General features: G+C 44.6%; 1 protein-coding gene and 1 pseudogene across 1 annotated transcript in view; one reads left to right on the forward strand and one right to left on the reverse strand.

The window, feature by feature from the left end:
- Positions 1-21,510, reverse strand: part of DDI2 (DDI proteasomal shuttling factor 2) — a 33,193-nt gene extending 11,683 nt beyond the window's left edge. The window contains exons 1-6 of the mRNA XM_036067051.2: positions 21,176-21,510; positions 13,458-13,587; positions 10,333-10,569; positions 8,381-8,507; positions 4,284-4,411; positions 721-849 (exon numbers count right to left, since the gene is read on the reverse strand). Of these exons, the coding sequence (XP_035922944.1) occupies positions 721-849; positions 4,284-4,411; positions 8,381-8,507; positions 10,333-10,569; positions 13,458-13,587; positions 21,176-21,313 (889 nt within the window). The 5' untranslated portion in view covers positions 21,314-21,510. The remainder of the gene's footprint in view (positions 1-720; positions 850-4,283; positions 4,412-8,380; positions 8,508-10,332; positions 10,570-13,457; positions 13,588-21,175) is intronic.
- Positions 4,424-4,924, forward strand: LOC118519485 (ubiquitin-ribosomal protein eL40 fusion protein pseudogene; annotated as a pseudogene).
- Positions 21,511-22,392: the final 882 nt, after the last annotated feature.

Here is a 22,392-nt window from a genome sequence, read left to right on the forward strand (position 1 = left end):
TTAGCCACACTGGTAGAATATAGGGGAAAAAGACAAGTTCTGATTCTTAAGGACTCAGTTTCCTCCCTTACGCTTTTTCTCAGGAAGCTACTGGAAGGTGTACTCTACGGCTGAGGAGCCAAATTACAAAGAGTGAGACGGGATGCACATAATCCCATCTACCACCCAGGGGAAAGGAGCCTTTGAGACCCAGGCAAGGGAGATTCTAAACAGCAGCTGTTCGGCAGCTCTGAAACACCCATCCAGTCTCTAGAAGACTCTTCAACAGGATGAAATGCATAAAGAAGATTTACACAACTAGGTAAGTGTCTGGGGACTGAGTAACACATAGAATCCCAAATGACCAAAACAAAACAATTATTACGAGAAAAACAATACCAGACACAAAAGGAAAAGCAATCATTTTCAATTAGATGGCTCAGCTCTCAACAGTATTTACGTATCAGTAATAGCACAATACGCATGTTATTTTGAAATATGGAGGTAAGCACCAAAAGAAATGAGCTAAAATAGTTGAAAGGGATCTCTAAGGGGCAGGAACAGAGAAGTACACAGCGACTGATTTTTCATAACCAGCTAAAACATGTACATGTATAATTCAGACAGAGCAGAGGATTTAAAATTCCTGGCGATTAGGCTTGCTGGATCAGATACACCTATGCAAAATAAATTTTTAAGAATCTACCACTCTGAAAAGACTCCCGCGGTGCCTTTGCTCACCTAGATGTACCCTTCCAATAATCTTCTGGGTGCCCACTCCTTTGGCGATCCCTGCCCACCGACGGTCCACCAGCCTCATTATATTACACCTTTCTGCACAAGCTTGGCTCATAATAGTCATCTGGGCACCTAGAAGCGGAGGGAAACATCAGATAATAAAAACAAAGTCCATGTTTGTGCTAAGATTAAAAATGCAGCCTGAGAACAGGGCAGAGAGCAAGTTCACCCCCAGGCTTTTGTCTGTGTAAAATTATTCATACCTAGCTTAATCTAGCCCTTAGTTGTTCCTGCCACACTTAATTCAACTTTCAGTTACACACTGGAATCTGAAACGCAGTGTAGAAACCTAACAGGAAGTGAAAGAATATTTTGTTTAAATGTAATAATTGGAAGACATTTTCAAACTTTACCGACAGAAAGCAAAACTACCTGGAGAGGACTTTCAGAAAGTCAAACCATATCTACAGATGGAAACGCTAAGTTAAGCACTACTTTACAGTCAGATCCATCTTCACCAAGTACCTCTAAACATCTTATCAGATTATTTTTATTTCAAACTTTGGGACACTATAATTTACTAGGTAAAACCTGCAGTCTCTCAGATAAATACAAGCTGAACTCCCCCTCTCTGCGCCAACAATCACACTCTGGCAAAGAGGGCAGTTAGGGTCTTTTCTTGCGTGTATTCACCCACGCAGCCGAAGCAGGCCCGTGCAGGAGACAGACACATCTGTTTTCCCCTATGGTCCTAATCTCTCCCAAGACTCTAGTCTACACGTCCGTGTGCTCGACATTTCCATCTCCAAGCCAACAGCTATTAAACCCTTTCTCTCCCAAGTAATTCACTTTGGATTTCTCTCCTTACCAATGAAGTTACTTTCTTGCAACACAAACTTCGTACTTGTGACTCCTTGTCTTTTAGCCTTCTCCCCACTCTCAAACTCTGCTCCAACCCTGTGAGTAAGTTTTATGCAATTTCTATTTCTGACCTTCCTTCTTCTAACTATAGCAATCAGCCCAGCTCACACCCTATTCCCCTCGCTGGTGGACAATTTCTCTGGTTTCCAAACCACTCTGTGGAGGTATAATTTAAAGCAAGGGAACAGTTCTGACCCTGAGGGATACAGAATTTTCCAGATCTGTCACTGTTGTCAGTCTTCCTCAAATATGATCTTTAGATCACTTACTCATCTGCTCAAAAATCCTCGATGGCTCCTCCTCTTTGTAAGATTAGCTTCAAACCACCTGCCACAGTTTCAGAGTCTACCTCATCCTGGCCAGACTGCTTCCCGCTGCTCCAGACCGGATGTCTGTGTCCCTCCAAACCTCCTTTGTTGAAACCATCACATTCCTAATGTGATTGCATTAGGAGGTGGGGCCTTCAGGAGGTGAGTAGGTCACGGAGGTGAAATCCTTGGGAATGGGACGAGCATCCTTACACAAGAGCCCCCAGACAGCTCCCTCACCCTTTCTGCCATGTGAGGACACTGAGAAGATGAATGTCTGGGATGGAGGAAGTGGGTCCTCAGCAGACACCGCACTTGCCCGCACCTTCGTCCTGGATTCCCAGCCTCCAGAACTATGAGAAATAAACCGGTGTTCATAAACCCCCCAGTCAATGGTATTCTTTTATAGCAGCCCAAAGAGATGCATCTATCAGCCCCATACTCTGACTGTTCTAAACCCTCCACTTGGACGGGACCAAGTTGCTCCCTCTGCCTTACTCCTGCTGACCCTCCTGCAGAGTGCCCCCTCCCCCGCCTTCACCTTCTCTGAACTCCACTTAGGCAGTAAGGCCCAGCTCAAACCCCGCCTCCTCCCCAGCTGATCAGCCTTGCCCAGTGATCTCCCCTCTCATTCAATTCCAACACTTCCTGTTCGTTTTACTCATTAGGCACCTTACGCTTTATGGGCACTGAAAGTTCTTGGCATTTGAGGAAGGTTAGATTCAAGAAGACCCAGCAAAAATGAATGAAAAGAAAATTGGAGAAGGCAATCTCTTCTCTTCCTCTCTCCCCACTCTACTCCACAAAAGCTACTTATTGTTGTAACGTAAGCGAGCCCAAGACAAGAAAGGGCTCCTTTCGCAATTCTCCTGCCTTTTCTCAAGCCTCGGCTAGAAGCCCCTTCCCCTGCCCGTGGAGGCAGGGCAGTTCAGATAACCGTTCTGTGGGAAAGCCATGCCTGAGCACCCCAGTCAGAGGGAGAATGTGGTCTCGATGGCTATCCAACATGCATCTGATTTTTGTGGTCACTGAGTTGTGGCATCAAACAGATCTGGGGCTGAATCCAAAGTCCACTACTCGTGAACTCTGTCTACCTGAAGAATGACATCACCTCTCTCAGTTTTCTCATCTACAAAATAGGGTTAATAGTTGAACACGGCTCATAGGGATAACCAGAGGATTAAGTGAAATTAAGATGATTTATATTAAGCACCTGGTGCTTGGCACAAAGTAAGGGCTCAGTAAATGTTGAGTGTTACTATTAGGGTCTCTTATGTATATATTTGTCTCTCACTCAGAGGAGCCCCATGAAGCTCCAGTTAGTGAGTTTTACTCCCAAATACTCAGCACAAGTGCCCTGCCTACAGCATTCAACGGACTTTTTTTTTTTTTTTAGATTTTATTTATTTGACAGAGAGAGACACAGCCAGAGAGGGAACACAAGCAGGGAGAGTGGGCGAGGGAGAAGCAGGCTTCCTGCTGAGCAGGGAGCCCGATGCGGGGCTCAATCCCAGGACCCTGGGATCATGACCTGAGCCAAAGGCAGACGTTTAACGACTGAGCAACCCAGGCGCCCCTCAACGGACATTTTTTAAACCGAATAATCAGCAAATGTGCTTCTCCCAGGAATGTATGCATCTCAAGATACAAATACCTAATGGCAGGTGAAACCTAGCATTTGCTCAAATAATTGTGGATGAACAAATGGAGGAAAATGTTCCTTGAACAGGGCCTTTTACTATTCTAGGACTCATCCTATCTTAGAGTCTGGGTGAGCTACACAGAATTAAGACACGGTGTTGTGTGTGGTCTTCCTAAAAAGCAGAGTTACTACTGCAAGGAAAGGTGCCGGCTGGCACAGGGATTATTTAAATCCTCAAGAGGGAAACTCCCTGTCTCCTGACCTGGCTGCTAAGTTCTTTAAGGGCAAGAGCCCTGATTCAATACATGCTTCAACTCCTCATAGCTCCTGGCAAAGTGATGCCACACAGACCATGCTGAGATATTTGATCTACACTCTATATAGTTGCTTCTTACAGCTCCTTCTCCTAAACCCATTTATTCCCAAATTTCTTACAGAGGTATCCTAAAAATTCAGGATGCCAAATAAAGGAAGGTAGGAAGATAAAGGACATACTGCAAAATACAAAACCAGTTAAGAAACGATTAAGAAATAAACCTGTTACAAACAAACAACAAGATTGGCAAGTGAAGTAACCCCCCGGCTTGTTAGCAGTCCAGAAGACTCCTGCCAGCTTTAACAGGCACCAGGCTCCCCTTCTCCCTGTGTCAGGTCAGAATGTCGGAGAGATGGAGAGACTGAGCTGGAGACGTCACCTGAGTCAACAAAGGCTTTCACAGGATGTCCATTCACTTTGCAGTTAATATAAAGCATCACCACTTGACCAAAACTTTCAGGAGCCTCTTCCATAGCTATTGTCATGTTTTCCTCAATGTTCTGTTGCCTGTAACAAACCAAAACCAAGTACAGTAAAATCATTATTTCCAGGAAGGGAAATCTGTTTCAAAGTCACAATATTAAAAACAGACTTGGCTTTCTCTTCAACAAGGCGGCTGAGCGGCAGACGCAGAGATGCCGATCTTCGCGAAGACCCTGACAGGCAAGACCATCAAACCTGGAGGTTGAGCCCAGTGACACCAGTGAGAATGTCAAAGCCAAAATCCAAGATAAGGAGAGCGTCCCACCTGACCAGCAGTGTCTGATTTTCGTGGGCAAACCGCTGAAGGATGGCCGCACTCTCTCAGACTACAATATCCAGGAAGAGTTCACCCTGCACTTGGTGCTTTGCCTGTGGGGTGGCACCATGGAGCCTTCCCTCAGCCAACTGGCCCAGAAATAAAACTGCGACAAGATCATCTGCCACCACTGCTTTGCTTGCCCGCACTCCTGCGCTATCAACTGCCTTGGGAAGAAGCACGGCCACACCAACCCCCCACACCCCAAGAAGGCCAAATAAGGCCCCTCCATCGGCTCTTCCTTTGCCTGCAGGGCAGCCTCCTGCCCGAGCCCCCAGGGCCTTGGAGCCTCCATGTTTTCCCTTTCACAGACTGGGGAAAAAAAACCCCAACAGAGCTGTACACCTCTTTTGCCCCTGTTATAGCAGCTGAGTCATGGAAATGGAAACCGGTGCTCTCTCGGGCAACAGGTGAGGTAGAGATGCTGCCGGCAGAAAATCGAAAGGCATACACATGGCTTTCTCACGCCAAACAGTTCTGCTCCCTTTATGAGCTCAGATACAGGAAGATAAACCTCTGGAGAGTAAGGGTCACAACCTTTTAATTCTGTAGAATGTGAGAATTTCACGAATGCGTCAATTTTAACGGGGGATTTACTGGGTATCTGGGTACATTTCCTACGCCCAGTGCCTTAGAAATAGTTGGCAAATATAATACATGGGTGTTAACGGTCTGTGCTGTGTCTCTGCTTAACTCCCGAGACTGGGTTTTCTACCTGTGAGGGAGGTAACGACCCCTGTTGTAGTGCGGCTACGAGGCGGAGAGCATCTAGAACACGGTGATGCCAGAAGCGCAGATGCTCAGCAAATGCATGCGTCTCTCTAGTTACCGCTATCACTTAGAAAACCACACACACGCATCACAGCTCATGTGGTCCGTCAAACCGTTCCTTCAAACATCAAACATACTCTAATTCTCACATGAGAAAAGGATATAGAAGAGGGTTCTAGCTTACTCCAACATCTCATGCCTTCATTCCCAACCTCCTTTTGAAAACCTGTGCCTCGGATAAACCTCACTGGCTACAACACCGCCACCGCGCAGTTACGAACACTACCAACGTTAGTGGGAACGAGGGCAGGGGCTGCGCAACGTACCTGAAGACTGAGACACGAACGGAACAGGGCCCCAGACTGGGGATAAACTACAACCACAGACCGCCACCCGTTTGTGCAGACAAACTTCTACGGGAGCGCAGCTGCACGCTCGCTTCTGGGCTGTCGCATTACGTATGGCCGCTCTGGTACCCGCACTGGCTTAAGCCAGCCTCACGACAGAGACAGCGGGGACTGCAAACCCTAAAATAGTTCCTCTCTGGCTGACCCTGCTCTAACTTGTAGTGCCTGTCCTTTTCATAATAATACTCTACCTCAACTGAACTCATGATTTTATCAGCCATTCTCTAATAATATATGAAACTTTTCAGGAAATCAAAGGCACACTTGTTTAATTTAGTCAGGGAAATATGCAAGCTATTATACCCCAGTGTACATATACCCTGAGTAATCACTGGTGCAGCGTACCAAATAAAATTTTAGGAGGCATCTGACAGAATTACACAGCTTTTCTCTTATGCCACATTCGTAAATTTAGAAATGAACTAAAATTAGTTGTACACTCCTGACCTTGCATTGACTGCAACCAAGATAAATTTCAGCAAAATCAGATTCTGAGATAATACCAGTCACTTTGACTATTCTGGGCCCTATATGTAGAGAGTCTCTTGAGAGGCACAAGGTCTTCTTTTTTTAAAAGAGTGTACACATTACCCCATTTCCTTAATCTCCCCTGGCCCCCCATGGGCCACACGAATATGCCTCATCTCACTGCCACTCTGCCCGCAGGGCAGGTCAGGGTTTGGCCACGATGCCTCTCCACTCTCCCTCCTACTTCCTGGGTTGAACACGTCTATTCTTGAGAATTATGTCAGGTTCCCTTAGAGCTGCAATGGGGTCTAGTTCAGAGAACACGAATTTCTTCCTGTTTCTCTGGGTAGATTTAACTAGTGAGATGCTTTTTCAAAGATATTCATATACTAATATACTGATGCAATTAATGGGGGCACTTCATCAACAAGAACACGAACGGCTTGGGGCTGACAACTAATTCTGACATACAATTTAAATTTCCCTGATTTCAAATGTAGTTAGAGAAACAAGAAATAAAATAACCGTTATTTGACTTCCAAGCTGACTGTATAATATAATGACCAAGTTGGGCTTCATTCGAGTAACAAAAGATTATGACAACGAAGAACATACTTCTTCTTAGTTATACAGCGGTCCCCCCTTCTCTGCAAGGGATACATTCCATGACCCCCAGGGGATGCCCGAAACCACAAAGAGTACCAAATCCTATATATACTATGTTTTTTCCTGTGTATACATACCTATGATAAACCATTTATCAGTGAAGCATAGTAAGATAGAAGCAACAATAAAATAATTATAATATTCTGTAATAAACATTATGTGAATGCGGTCTCTCTCAAAACATCTTATTGTACTGTACTCACCCTTCTCATGATGATGTTAGATGATAAAATGCCTACTTAATAAGATGAAGTGAGGTGAATGACAGAGGTTTTGTGACGTGGTATTAGGCTACCACTGATCTTCTGATCTATCTGCTTCTGGACTACAGTTAACCGCAGAAAACCGAGACGGTGGATAAGGTGGGGGAAGAACTAAGGCCTTAACCATTCGCAACAAAAACTGAATGGGGTGGAGGGGGCAGCTGTTCTTTCATTCTAAGGGACTGAAGAGCATCTTGCTCATGACTAGAAATGTGGCCCAGGCTGGCCTTAGCATCACTGTACCTGCTCTGGCCCCACCTCTTTTTTTTTTTTTTTTTTAAGATTTTATTTATTTGACAGAGAGAGACACAGCGAGAGAGGGAACACAGGCAGGGGGAGTGGGAGAGGGAGAAGCAGGCTTCCTGCCGAGCAGGGAGCCTGATGCGGGGCTCGATCCCAGGACCCCGGGATCATGACCTGAGCCGAAGGCAGACGCTTAACGAATGAGCCACCCAGGCGCCCCCTGGCCCCACCTCTTAAGATTCTGATCCAGCAGATTTGGGAGTGAAGCACAAGCATCTGCATTTTTAAAGCTTCTTTTGTGATTTTAACGTAGCCCCACGTGAGAACAACAGCATTAGAGACGCTGGAGCTGGAAAAGTGTCCGGCAGGCAGTTTATCCACTGAGGCCAGGTCAAGAACTGCAGGAGGAAAACAGACCCAGGACTACAGGGTTCCATCTGTCCAGAGCTCTCTCTAATCCAATCATGCTCAAGCCCGGGTTTAATTAGGGCTCCCGCGTTATGTCTAAGGACTCAGATTCCAGTCAGTCAGCCTAACAGTCTCACCAAGCTGGGGCTTCTACTCAGCCCCGGGGTCATCTACCTGCAGCTGCTTTGATGATGTACTGTGGGCTGGTCCCAGAGTTTTCATTCAAGTTTTAGAAGAGAAAGCCATAAAGTTAGGTTTGTAATGTTGAATCAACGTGTGAGGAAAACAGAAGAGGAGAGAATGACCTAAAAGGCTGATGCTGCTCTCTCAGATACAAAACAAGGACGCTGCTTCAGAGCAGATGCCCAACTGATACCGGGTCACCTGTGTCACCTGTCATTCGGGAACTCTGGATTCTCTAAAGCTCGCTCTTTAGGTAAAGGGTCATTACCTTATATCTTCTTCTATTTTTGCCTGAGCTTCAAGATCAAAAGGGTCAGCAGAAAAGAGACGAATCCTTTCTTGCTCTCTCCGGGCTCGGTCCTGCTGCTGCTCCACCAGGACCCTAGAAAATTTCTCTACAAAAATAAGGGGGAAAGTCTTCAGTACCACTCTATTTCCATTCTTTATTAGTACTTTTCCAGATCAAATAGTTTCTCAAGATACAACTGTAAAGAGATGCAGAAAGGAACCCTAAGAATTATTTTAAGTGAGCAATTACATTTACTTGCTATTTTCTGAGGCAAGACTACGTCACCCAAATTTAGTATAAGGAAATCAAGTCTTTGCAAAAATCATTCCTTCCTGTAAGAAGTTATCCATCGTATTGTTTCTACCCAGAGATAACAATAGTTGGACTGAAATCAGCGGGAATGACTATCTGTGTGGCAGGTAAATGGCTGCACTGCTCTCCTCCCCGGCCACTCTTATGAACCTATTACCTAGAAATAAAACAGAGCACGACAACAGGGAATGTAGTCAATGGTATTGTAATAGCATTTGTGTGGTGACAAATGGTGCGCCTGTGGTGAGCACAGCGTAAGGCGCAGACTGGATGAATCACTATGTGGTACACATGAAGCTAGGGTAATACTGTGTGTCAACTACAGTTCAATTAAAAAACAAAAGTCAACCAAAAAAACAGTGCACTACAACCCTGTTTCTCCTCTTCTAGTTTCATTCCCTTTATAACACCCTCTGCCTTAAGCCAGGTAAGTTAAATGCAAACTACCGTTAGCCTACCTAGCTAACGTGATGAATAATAGGGAAATGAGTAAAGAGAAAATATTGCTTGCTTTAAAATGTATGTTACAAGAATCACCTTAATTTTGCTATTTCTTAAATGCGGGTGCATATAAGTGTATAAACTTAAACATGCCATCATTGTGGCCTTTGGTGACTAGATCTGCTACATAAGAAATTAAAGACACCAAAATAATGGTCATAGGAACTATTAATACACACACCATGAATGAATCTAAAACACATTAAGTTGAGCAAAAGAAGCCTGACATCAGAGAGGACATAGTGTATGATTCCATTTATGTGAAGATCAAAACCATGATTATCAGAATGGCAGTAGCCCATAACTGACTTGTTGCAGAGAATATACTGGAACTTCTGGAGTGAGAAAAATGTTCTGTATCTTGACTAGGGTGGTGGCTACATGAGTTTGCCAAAATTCAATGAACTGTATACTTAAAATCTGTGCATTTCTGTTAGGTAATTATTACCTCGATTTTAAAAATGGTCAACTGAAGAATGAGCTATTAAGTGTCTGTTATATTTTAAAATTTAATCAGTACCATTTCATAAGCCCAAGAGTAAAACTAGAGAAATTTACAGAGAATAACTTTATTCATGAAGCTGACTAAAAATAAGCATTCTGTTTAATGTAAGAATGGCTCAAATACAGCTCCAAGCAAACTGTTGGCAACAACCCCACTCTCATTAAACTTGGGGCGGGTGAAAATAAAGGGGTTGGGTTCCATTTTACCATAAAGGCTGATGGCACTGGACATGTTTTCTGTAACTAAAAGCATTTCACCTGGCAGCAAGCTGGCTTACTAGTGCACTCTCAGACTGAGGGTCTAACTAAACAGGTTAAAATATCAGTACCTAGATTATGCGCCGTGAAAATAATTTGGAAAAAAAAATGTCAATGGAAGGGGCTGGTCAAGCTGGATTTCAGAACTCTATGCAGTTGTAAAACTCTCTCACTACTGCCAGTCGACTCAGCCTTTGATACTAGCACTAATTTACCTAGAGAGCAACAGGTAGGTGCAAGAAACCACGTGACGCGGTGGGTCGAACACACCAGTTGCTCGAGTTTCTCCACACACGCTGCGACAGAACTACTGCCCCTCAGGTCAGCTTGACAGTCTTCCGTATTTATAAGCTTACCAAGGTCTCCACTGAGCAGAGCATCTGCCAGGGGCGGATTGCGTTCCTTCAGCAAGGACAGCTCATGGGGGTTGGCCAGCAACATGTCTCGGAGCAAGGCTGGATTGTCCAAGCCCTGAGGAGATGAAGCTATGTCTCCAGGAGATGAGTGGGACTGCTGTGCCCCTGGTGGCTGGCGCTGCCGGGAGCCTGACGTGCCAGGCACGGCTATACTACGGAAGTCTATTCGGGGTAAGTCTGTTGGGGAAAATCGGTTCAAAGTTTACTTCCAGTGACTCCATAAAAACAAGCATTTGAAGGGAACAGCGGAACATATGCTGGTACATGGCATGTAGTAAATGGTAACTGCAGACATTTGACCCTTCCCCTGCTCTCTCTCTCAACTGACTGAATATAAAGACAGCAGTCCGAGAGAACCCACAGGTAAGAACAGAAAAGGGGTGCTGACAATGGTAGTAATCCTAGATTTTTGGCTCATACAGTATCCCAGAAGAGATGACAAGTTTTTACTTATTTGTGTGTGTGTTTTTTTTAAGATTTTATTTATTTACTTGACAGAGAGAGACACAGCGAGAGAGGGAACACAAGCAGGGGGAGCGGGAGAGGGAGAAGCAGGCTCCCCGCTGAGCAGGGAGCCCGATGCGGGGCTCGATCCCAGGACCCTGGGATCATGACCCGAGCCAAAGGCAGACGCTTAACGACTGAGCCACCCAGGTGCCCCTACTTATTTGTGTTTTTAAAACATTAAAGCTAGTCTCAATATACATAATCACATAATTCTGGATGTAATTCTTGAGAAGAATCCCAGTCCACTTTGACATGTTTCAAAGAGCCTGCACACCTTGGGTAAAGAATACTATACAAACCAAGGGAACTGCATCAATTTTAGATGTAAAATTCTACAAGTCTCTGCTAAACATATTCATTCTTGGAATTTACACTTTCACTCTGTGCATCACTGCTAACTCTTACACCCCCGGGGAGCTAGCAGGTATAATCATTTTATAGGAGAGACAAACAGAAGAAAAGTAACATGCTCAGGTTCTCAGTGCTGAGGTCACCAAAAGATAGAACAGATTTAGAGGCTACAACTCCCATGTTCTATAATCCAGGCTGAGCTGACCTTATTAAAATGAAAGGAAAATAAAAGAGAGCCTTACACAAAGGACCCACATATTATATGATTCCATTTATATGAAATGTCCAGAATAGGAAAATACACAGAGACAGGAAGTAGACTGATGGCTGCCTAGGGCCAGGAGGCTTGGAGGCAGATGGGGAATGACTGTTAATAGGTACAGTTTATTTTTAAGGTGATGAAAATGTGCTACAATTGACTGTAGTGATGGCTGCACAACTTGGAATATACTAAAAATCAATGAACTGTATCCTTTAAATGAGTGAATTGTATGGTATATGAATGATATCTCAATAAAGCTATTACTTAAAAAGGAGTTTTACCTTAGCAAAGAAAAAGTAGAGCAGAGCCAGAATGGGGGGCTAGAACTGAGTGAATCTGCATCTCCTCAATCCCAAAAATGTATCTGATGGTCACTCCTGTCCCAAGTCTGAGGCCATGCTGAAGCTTATGGGACATCAATAGAAAAAGGGAATCCTTAAATTCCAGCGTCAGTTTCTGCCTCTTAGCACGGGTTCAAACTAGACACTTTCGTCAAACGGACCTGAGCTGGCAGCTAGTAAATGTGTATGTGTGCGTGTACGTGTATGAGGGAGTTAATCTATACCAACCAGCAAAACACAGGGGCGGGCCTTCTCTGTGGGTCAAGAAATTTTATCTCTAACCCTGTTACACTTATCTTGAGAGTCCATTCGCTTCAGAGTAATTCTGAGAAACCGGTTTACCTGATAGACGAGATCACCTCCCGTCCCCCACCTGCTGGCTCTCTTGTCCACATGGGACAGTACAGAAAAAACAAAACAAAACAAAAAAACAGTGAATCTCCAGAACTAACAATTTCACCAAATTAACCAAAGGAAGACTTGGTTTTCGTTGACTAGCACATTCGAATCACAACTCTTTCTGAAGTTTAACAGTAGCCCGGAGGGACTCGTGTAACCCCGATCTGGGAGGAACAGTGCATGATGGTCTCTTACAGCCCCAGTCTCAGGCTGACTAGAAACTTGTGTTCTAAGCTGGAGTGTATCATCCTCACCCAGACACCCGTCAGCTGTTACCACAAACTATAAAACCAGCCAACCTAAAGACTAAACACTGTTTAAAGAAATCTATCTGAAGATAGCAGGGAATGGAAAACACTGTTACATTTCATCAAACAGTTCCACCTCAGAACCTTGTCAACTTTCTACAGATCATGAACCCCTCTGAGTATCTGAAGAAAGCTACAGATCCTCTCCCCATTAAGTGCACATGTGCTCACAGCCACGCAATTCTGTGATTATTTCAGGGACACAGAAACGTTCTAAATCCCAATGCACAGATTCCAGATTATAAACACCTCATCTGGATGGAACATCAACGTAGACAACAGCTTCCTTTCATGTGATTAACACGGCCAGTGGGGAAGGAACAGAATTTGGTGGTCCGGCTGCTTAATGCTCCTAAAGCTCAGTATATTGGAAAAAGTACCACATTTTTGTTCCCATGCCTTTACTTATTAGCTATGTAACACTAAAGACATTACTTAAAATCAGAGCTTCATCTATTAGTGGTAATAAATCATGAAGAGGACTCTCTTCCCCACAACAGTGATGAGCCCCATGCGACGTGGGTACAAGCGCCTGGCTGACTGCTCCACACAGGCCTGCTAGCCGAGGGCCGGACACGGAGTAGCAAAAGTCAGTCAGGAATCACAGGCAGACGTGGCCTCCGAGGTCCTTCCCAAGGATAAAGTTATTATTGATAACAACAGAAGCAAACACTTATCGAGGACACGCTGTGTGCCCAAGGTTGCACGTGCACTATTCCCACAGCCTATCCTACAGCTGGTGATGAACCGGACGTAGGGAAGTTAACGATCCAAGGTTACAAAGCAACCAAGGGGCAGTCAGAGCCCGTGCCCTGCACTCTGAACCCGAAGCTAGTCCACGGCTCTGGCCCACCGTGTTTCGCCCTCTCTCCTGATTCTGGTGTCAGGATGTCTTACTTGGGAACTGCACTGGAGGTCGAGGGTCGGCGTTCTCCTTCTGCCGTAAAATCACAACGTCCCCATCTTTCAAGCCGTAGGAAGCCAGCGATCTGTGGTTGTCTGTGAGTGGTCTTTCAGCATAGACAATCTACAACCAGAAAAGATTGCACGGTAGAAAGCACTGAGAAGTAACATGGCACAAAGCAGGAAGACTACGTACAACGTCCCTTTTCATCTGATTGTCAGTCCCTGCTCAAAACCCCCCGATGATTTCCTATCACACCTGGAATAAAAGCCCAAGTCCTTCCCATTACCTACTAGGCCCAAACCATTTGGCCCCTGGCTCTCCCTCTGACTTCATCTCATACTGTAATTGCTGTTCCCCAAATAGCATGATCAATTTCCCCCTTGGGACTGTTTCACTTGCTCTTCTCTCTACCTAAGGAATGTTCTTTTCCCAGTCATCTCTTTTTTAAGTAGGCTCTATGCCCAATGTGGGGCTCAAACTCACGACCCTGAGATCAAGAGTCGCACGCTCTGCCAACTGAGACAGCCAGGTGCTCCCCAGTCATTTCTTTTAAGGTCTCTGATCAAACATTACATTTTCAGAGCCCTTCACTCATCACTCTATTAAAAATGTACCCTCATCTCTCATATTATAAATCTTTCTTTATTGTGTTTCTGCCCCACTAAAATGTAAGCTACTTGGGGACAGGATTTTGTTTTGTTCTCCGTATCTCAAATGCCTTGTGTGTGTGGGGGTGTGTGTGTGTGAGATGAGAACTTCTAACATTTACTCTCCTAACAGCTTTCAAGTACATGATACAGCACTGTTAATTACAGTCACCAAGCTGGACATGACATCCCTGTGTGTCCACCTTTAAATGATCCTGCACACTGGCAAGTCTACAAGTTTTCCAAATACCACCCGTTCTGCATCCTTCCTTCTCTTCTACCATTCCCAAAGTTTGGTCACACTTATGAGTGGAAGACGAAAGGGGAAGAAATTCAGAAAAGAACAACTAAACACAGATGGCAAAAAGCATCATGGATGTACTACTACTACTAATATTTTTACGAGATGCAATCAAACATTGAAGAAAACCTGACAGCAGAAAAGCAGATGAAACACCGCGCTGCAGAAAGCAAAGGCACAAAGAGCATACGGTAATTTTACCATGAAGGAACATAAAACCTACCCTGAGCTATCACATACTCCAGAGGGGCATTCAGAATAAACTCAGGCTTTGAAAGGTTTTTCTCCCTAATGATTTGCTTTGCACCAGGCCACATGCAAACTGAGGAGCCTGAGTCCTGTCCTGGCTCTGACGGTGGCCGTGTCACTCAGCTGGTCCAGGCTTCACATTCCCCATTTGTCAAGCAAGCGGTTGGGACTTGAGAATCACTACAGCTGTCCCTTCCAGGTCTTTCTGCTCCACTACCATTTTACAGTGTTTCCTCATGCATCCTCAAAGCTTTCATAGTAAGACTGCCTGACACAGAACCTGAAAAATACAGGATTTATACTGGGAAAAAGGATCTGTCACATCTGCTCGCAGAATTTGCACTGATGTGAGGAACAGAACAGGAAACCGAATTTCCAAAACCGAATACTTCTGGGGATGCACAAAAAAACTGATTTCAGAGTATGTAGGGCTGACGATACTTTGTAAGTTCTCTACGTGACTAGAAAATGTAATGTTAGGGGCACCTGGGTGGCTCAGTTGTTAAGCGTCTGCCTTCAGCTCAGGTCATGATCCCAGGGTCCTGGGATCGAGCCCCACATCGGGCTCCCTGCTCACCAGGAGCCTGTTTCTTCCTCTCCCACTCACCCTGCTTGTGTTCCCTCTCTAGCTGTCTCTCTGTCAAATAAATAAAATCTTAAAAAAAAAAGAAAAAAAGAAAATGTAATGTTAGTTCTTACCCTCAACCTACAGAGTTCAAACATGTTACAACAGACTGCAACTATCATTCCCTCAATCCATTCACACTCTTATTCTCCCTTATTCAAGCACATATCACACAGTAAAGGTACAGCAGAATCAACACAGACTGTTTGCAATAACAACCTCAGAGTCGTACCATAACTTGTGGGACTGTTGGGAAAACTACTGGAAATCTGAAGTGACAAGTGTCCTGGGTTGAGGTCTACAGCAAGAAGAGGCATGCCAAGAGAAACGCCACACAGGCAGCTCTTACAAGGCGGCGGCGACACTGTGAAGCCACCACAATGAAGGGACCACGTGGTCCACGGCCCACTCCTTAATTTTCCAGGTTCAGAAACTCAACTATCTGTATATTTAGAGATACAGTCTGACACATTCTAACTGTACTTATAAAAGAACATTTATCTACAATAGGAAATCAAACTCAGGAGCATCAAAATGCTCCTGTCCACCAGATCGCTGAAATCTCTTCAGCCTGAAGGGCCACAATAAAACACTACCACTGCGTGCGCTTCTATCACAATGGGTTCTCACGGTCTCCCACTTACCAACAGCCTCTCATTGAACTGTCAATCATTTTATGAGGTGGGCCTTATTTGTCCCATTTTATGGACGGGGAAGCAGACACAGAGAGTTCGGTGACCTGAGACCACACAGCTATTAAGAAGAGAACTATGACTGGACCCACGTCTGCCTGACTATAGAGCCCACACATAATCTTCCCTGAGGACCACATACAACTTCCCCAAACCTAAGTCCAAAGTGGACTGGTGAATCAGCTGGTGACCTGAACAAGAGCTATAAAGCCGTCCAATAAGAGCCTATACTAACCGGGGGGATGCAAACCCTATCCACTGCTCACTGTAACCCCTGCCCCGAACACTAGCAACTTCTCCCTCTTTGGACTCCCACCTTGTAGACGCTGTATGTCACTCCACAGTGTTAGTTAACACAGTCTTTCCTCAGCAGACAATATAATTTTTTTTTAAAGTAAGACAGCCTCATCTAACAATAAGATCCAGGTAATAACTACCACCAAACACATACATGAAATGTGGAATATTGCTATCTGCCCCATTTCCTAAAAATACTAGACTGGAAAATGTGGGTGAGGAGCAAACATCTTTCACACTGACAAAGCAGCGGGCGTATTCCATTTTAGTCAAGGACACAAAGGAGATAAACAAAAGCTTAACTAAAATTATAACTGCCACAAAGAAATGATTTCTTTTTGTTAAAACAGGTTTAAAAGTCTAAGAAAGACAATGATTTTATAGCTTAAGTCCTAGAATAAAACTGAATGAGCTTCCAGCTTAACAGGAGTATATTAGACCAATGGTTTCAAATTTCTACCAGTCAAAACAAAATGAGTTTCAGTAATAGCATTGGTGATACTTTCTACTAGAACACCCAACTCAAAGGCCACAAAGCTAAAAATTCTAGTTTTGCCAGTTATGAAACATACAACAGGAAAACTGATACTGCTGCAAGTCTTTAGGTGCAGAACTGGCCCACCTGTAAGGACTTATTCTAGAGGAGGTGCCCTCTAGACAGAATTCTCCTCTTAGTCAACATTCAACAATAGTCTAATTAAAACAACTCTGGGATCTTTGAGCATGATGTCAAATGTTTTCCGGTCTCTGAATGAGAGCCTTCAATCAACAGAAATTGTAACAATACACTTTTAGCTGTAAGGACCAGACACTGGCCACAAAATCTTTGGACTCACATGTGAATGGCTACATAATAGTATCTACCGTTAATTGAAAGCCTACTATATGCCAAGTGATCTACATACACTATCGCAATAGCTTGACTTTTCCAACCTTCTGGAAAACAATTTGGCAACAGTTACTAAAAGCCTTTCAAAAGACCTGGCAATTCCATATCTAAGAATACATCCTGAGAAAATAATCAGAAATGGGGACAAGGCCTTAAGTATATAGGTATCCATGGAAATGTTACTCATAACTGCTTCCAATTTTCCCCAATTGAAATGCCCAGCAATAGGGAAATTGTTAAATAAATTGTAGTACATCCATAGGATGGTATATGATATGGCCATTAAAATGATAAATTTGAAGAATTTGAAATGCAATGGGAAATGCTGACAATGTAGTGTTGACGCAACAAAGAAAGTTGAAACTGTTAGTATAGTTCAGGGCATCGTGTTTAAAAGACACATATAGGGGTGCCTGGGTGGCTCAGTCATTAAGCGTCTGCCTTCAGCTCAGGTCATGATCCCAGAGTGCTGGGATCGAGCCCCACATCGGGCTCCCTGCTCAGCGGGAAGCCGGCTTCTCCCTCTCCCACTCCCCCTGCTTGTGTTCCCTCTCTCGCTGTGTCTGTCAAATAAATAAAACCTTAAAAAAAAAAAAAGTACATATATAAGAGGAAGTAAGCTTAGAAAAAAAATACACTAAAATGTAAACTGCAGGGGCGCCCAGGTGGCTCAGCTGGTAAAGCATCTGCCTTCGGCTCAGGTCATGATCCCAGGGTCCTGGGATCCAGTCCCACGTCAGGCTCTCTGCTCAGTGGAGAGCCTGCTTCTCCCTCTCCCCTCTGCTCGTGCTCTCTCCCTCGCCATCTCTCTCTCTCAAATAAATAAATAAAATCTTAAAAAAAAAAGTAAACAGCAGTTATTTGAGGGTTATGAGGTACTAACTTACTGTCCTTATCTTTTCCTGCAAGTTACAAATTCTCTATAATGAATATGCAGTATTTATCAGGAAAAAAAATACATGAAAATTACCTGCTAAAATAAACATGTCAAAACCAGCTACAATAGAAAATTTCAGTTTCTACTGATTTAAAATAGTGTTTTACAAACTACAAATCATGCTGTGTACAGAGCTGCTTTTCCAGGATCATACAGTCACTGCTATTATTTGGTATTTAAATATGCCTTTCATTTGAGAGTCCTTACACATTCTGCACACGTCTTTACCACATGCCACCTACAGGGGTAAATTATAATGATGTTTCAAAAATACAAAGACATTAATTTAAAGTGAAGCTAAGTTCTGATAATTCTTTGAAGTTTGCCCGGCCAAGTCCGCATCAAAGTATCAGAACCATGACTGGCTTCCAAGCCCACACTTGTATTAAGAGATGGAACATGCCCAGCTTTAATCACATGTACAAGCAGAGAAAGTTTCTAGTCTAAATTTGTTATCGTCACATTACAACTACTATAATCAGACTAGAGCTGTTAGAAATTAACACCTTTTCCAAGTGCATACTTATGCAGAACTGATGCTGATGTGGAAGACTGAATTCTAAACTAGCCATCCTCCATGTGGGGCAGGCATGCAAAGCAATTCTTTAAACATGAAGGAACAGAAAAACATTAGAATTTTCATTTCCATTTATTTTAGTTCATCCTTCCTTAAATTCTATCCTATGGCTGTTCATAATGTACATAAGGTATTACTTCATGTATATTACATAATTGATGTTTCCAGTTATATACATATATGTGCATATATATATAAAATGCGTATCACATTCATTCATAATGTTTATAACTTTTTATATATCACAAAGATGTATGTTCCAAAACATTTTACTCAGAGGAATACATAACCAAAAAAGTTTGGAGATTAGTGGTAGAGATCTTGACAGGAAAGAATAGCCAGGAACATTTAAAAAAAAAAAAAAAATCCCTTTAAGAAGGTAAATAAGAGGAGTGAGGTAAAGAGACCAATAGAACTGTGAGAGGGAGAAAGGGAAGATGAGTAATAGGGGAGAACCTGGGAGGTAAAAGGGTGGGAGAGGGGGCCTCAAGTAAGTGATATTTTTGTAGGTAAGAACTATAATGATGCTTACTATTATGATTTGGTGAACGGAAATGACTCAAGTGTCTAGGGTGGATCCTGTTCCTGCCTGATGGACAAACAACTGAAAAGACAACCCACCACCAGACATCTTAAAATAGATACTGTGTTAGGTTACAATGGAGCCAATGGAACAAACTTGAAACACAGGAGCTGTTTAAGGCTCTATTAATACAGGGTTCACAGTAGTTGGAGCCCGGTTTTGCACATGCTAATTTGTGTTGGGAAGGAAGTAAATGCCCAAAAGGTGACCTAAGGAATAAGAAAGAAATTTGGAGTTAGCCTAATTGTTCAATTAGTGAGGTACTCCTCACAGTCTGAGCTGTGTCAATCTGACACACTCTTCACTTAAATTTTGTTACAGCCCATCTCAAAAAGGGTAGAAATTGAGGCAGTGTCAATCTTCATCTCCCAAGTCCTAATAACAACAAAATCAACTTACATCTTAATTTTTTATTTCTCCCACCAGCTGGTGATTACAACCAAGGTAACAGAAAAGCCACCTTCAAATATTTAAGAGTTGACTGTACCTCCCTACTTAAACTGTCCTTTCCTAGCTCTCCACTTGAGGGATTCACTGACAGGAACTAGTTCCTCAGTTTTTGTGGATTAGCTGTTTATATAAAAAGGTGCAAATAATCCCTTTTACCAATTTCTTTGTATCTTTCATCAGTCTGCCTATTTGAGTGGCACTTTCCACCCTGAAACAAGTTCCTTCTTGATATTCAGCTTTATGCCAAGGTTCTAAAGTTCACATACTGTAAAGGAATCATACTCACTTCTGAACAAAATATTGACGCATCTGTTTACCATAACACAGGGCAGAACACGCTGTAGTTGGGCAATAGTTTTTGGAACTATTTCGTAACTGCAGTAGGAAATCAAGATTTACATTCTGGGGCCTTGGAGGACTTCTATAATTTTCTTAATGTTTAGACCATGTCCTCCAAGGTCTACTTATCAAGTTAAGATTTAAATGTTTTAGTGTGAAGGCCAGAGTTATCGTCACCAATTCTGTTTGGTGGCAGCCTCACGGCATTTTGAGAATAAATTACTTTGCTTATTTAAAATGTTAGAGCAGCTGAACTTCCTTCCAACAGGGTAGGGAAATGAAACAGGCAAATCACACAGAGAAGATACTAGGCCATTTTTACAAAAATATCCTCATAAAGCACTGAACTTTGAACCCATCCAAACTCTGAATCGTGGCCTGAAATAAAGAGGGATTCTGGCCTACTCCCAGCGAAGAAACCACAGAAACAACATGAATTGAACTAATAACTGCCATCCCTTGGGTGGGGGGGAGGGGGATTGCCTTTTTTTTTTTTAAAGAATTTAACCAGAAATGCCATGTGTTAGGGAAAAGGGAACAGGGCATTTCCAAATTCCTCAAAACAAGGTAATGAAGTCTCAAAACTTTTTCCTTCACTTAGGAGTGCAAATCTCTACCTTTAAAGGTAAATTACGTTTGCTTAAGCAGGAGCCCTCTCCAAAAAAGCCGATGCACATCAACCTACCACAGTGATCCAAACTGGTATTTCTGGTTGGGGAAGCAGGATGTATGAATTCCTGCAAACCTCGAGCTGCTTCTTCTATTCTATGGTTGTTCATAATGTACATAGGTCCACAACACCCCAAACTCGGGATTATTAGGGGAGAAAGGGCCAAAGAGCCAGAAGGTGGGGCGGGCCGCCCAACTGTCCACGCGCCCCTCAGGCTGCAGTGGGTGCGTCTGCGGTCAGGTTCTCCGCTCCCTCCCATGGCACCCCACCCCACGCTCGGCGTGTGTGGGGGCAGCTACCGATTCCAGCTCCCTCCCGGACGCGGGGGCGAGCTGGGAGAGGCGATCCTGCTCCCCCACCCCCAATTCCTCACCAGTAGCAAAGGGAGGGCGTGAGACCCGCAGACAGGAGGGTTAGCCCCGGAGGGAGACCCCGCTCGCTGCCCGGCATACCTGGCTCTCGGCTGCGGGGATGCCGGACTCGAGCTCGCACAGCGCGCGGAAGTTGTGCAGCTCGAAGTCGGCGTCGACCTGGAGGGAAAAGGTCACCTCGGAGAGGTCCCTCCGCACACAGTACACGGTGAGCAGCATGGCCCGGGCCCGACCCAGCTCGGCTCGGCCCGGCCTCGGCGCTGGGCTGCGGGGCGGCGGCGGGGCCTGGCTGGAGCTGCGGGCGAACGGCGCGGGCTGCTCGCTCGCCCGCTTGCTCCTTCCCTCCCTCACACACGCTCAGTGACTCACTCCCTCCCGCCCTCACTACCAGGCACAGCCGCCGCCACCGCCTGCAACCCCGTCTGCCTGCCTGCCGGCCTGCCTCCCACCGCTGCCGCCAAGCGCGCCAGCCGCCCAGCGCCCCGCCCCGCCGCAACGCGGCTGCCGTAAAGCTCGCCTCGCCCTCTCTGCCTTCGCGACGCAGAGAAGGGGCGGGCCGGGAAGAGGAAGCGGGAAGCTAGGAGAGGATTGGAGGGAAGGGAAGGCTTGGGAAGCCAGAGGGAGGAAGGGCGAGAAAAGGGGAGGGAAGGAAGGGAATGAGGGAAATCGATGAGTGAGTTAATAGACGAAGTCGGTAGCGGACACCACGATCTCATTCACCCAAATGAGGCATTTATTAAGCGCCGACCATGTGGATACAAAAATGCGTAAAAACACAGGTCTTTCTTTGCCCTAAAGGCACTCTCACGCAACTAAGCAGAGTTCTAAAATGTATTTACCAAGTAGAAATTGAGGCTCGGAGAGATTAATTCACTTCTTGTCCCAATGATTTAGGGTTAAAACCAAAATCATGACCCTGCCTAGTCTCTAGAACCGAGCTTACTCTGGTCCCTGCAGACTTCTCCAGACCTGCCTCCCAATCCCTTCCTGCACGCTGCCCACCCAACCACATTGGGACTTTTGGTTCCTCCGAGGCTCCATTCCCCTGCCTTGTAAAGTGTTCTCTCTACTTGGGACTGTCTCCTTCCTAGACCTAGCATGCCCCCAGCGCCTACTGCAGAGCCTTTATTGGGCACAGCTTAGAATCCACTCGATAAAGTATTGGCTACTTTAATGGCCTGTTCATGGCCATATAGCTGATGACTGGATAGAGGCCCAGAGCATGAGGATAAGGTCAGAAAACCAAAACTGATGCAAGAGTGGCCTCTCCCTACTTAACCACCACCCAATTCCCCATC

This window comes from Halichoerus grypus, chromosome 5 (assembly GCF_964656455.1).
Source record: "Halichoerus grypus chromosome 5, mHalGry1.hap1.1, whole genome shotgun sequence".
Taxonomy (NCBI): Eukaryota; Metazoa; Chordata; class Mammalia; order Carnivora; family Phocidae; genus Halichoerus; species Halichoerus grypus.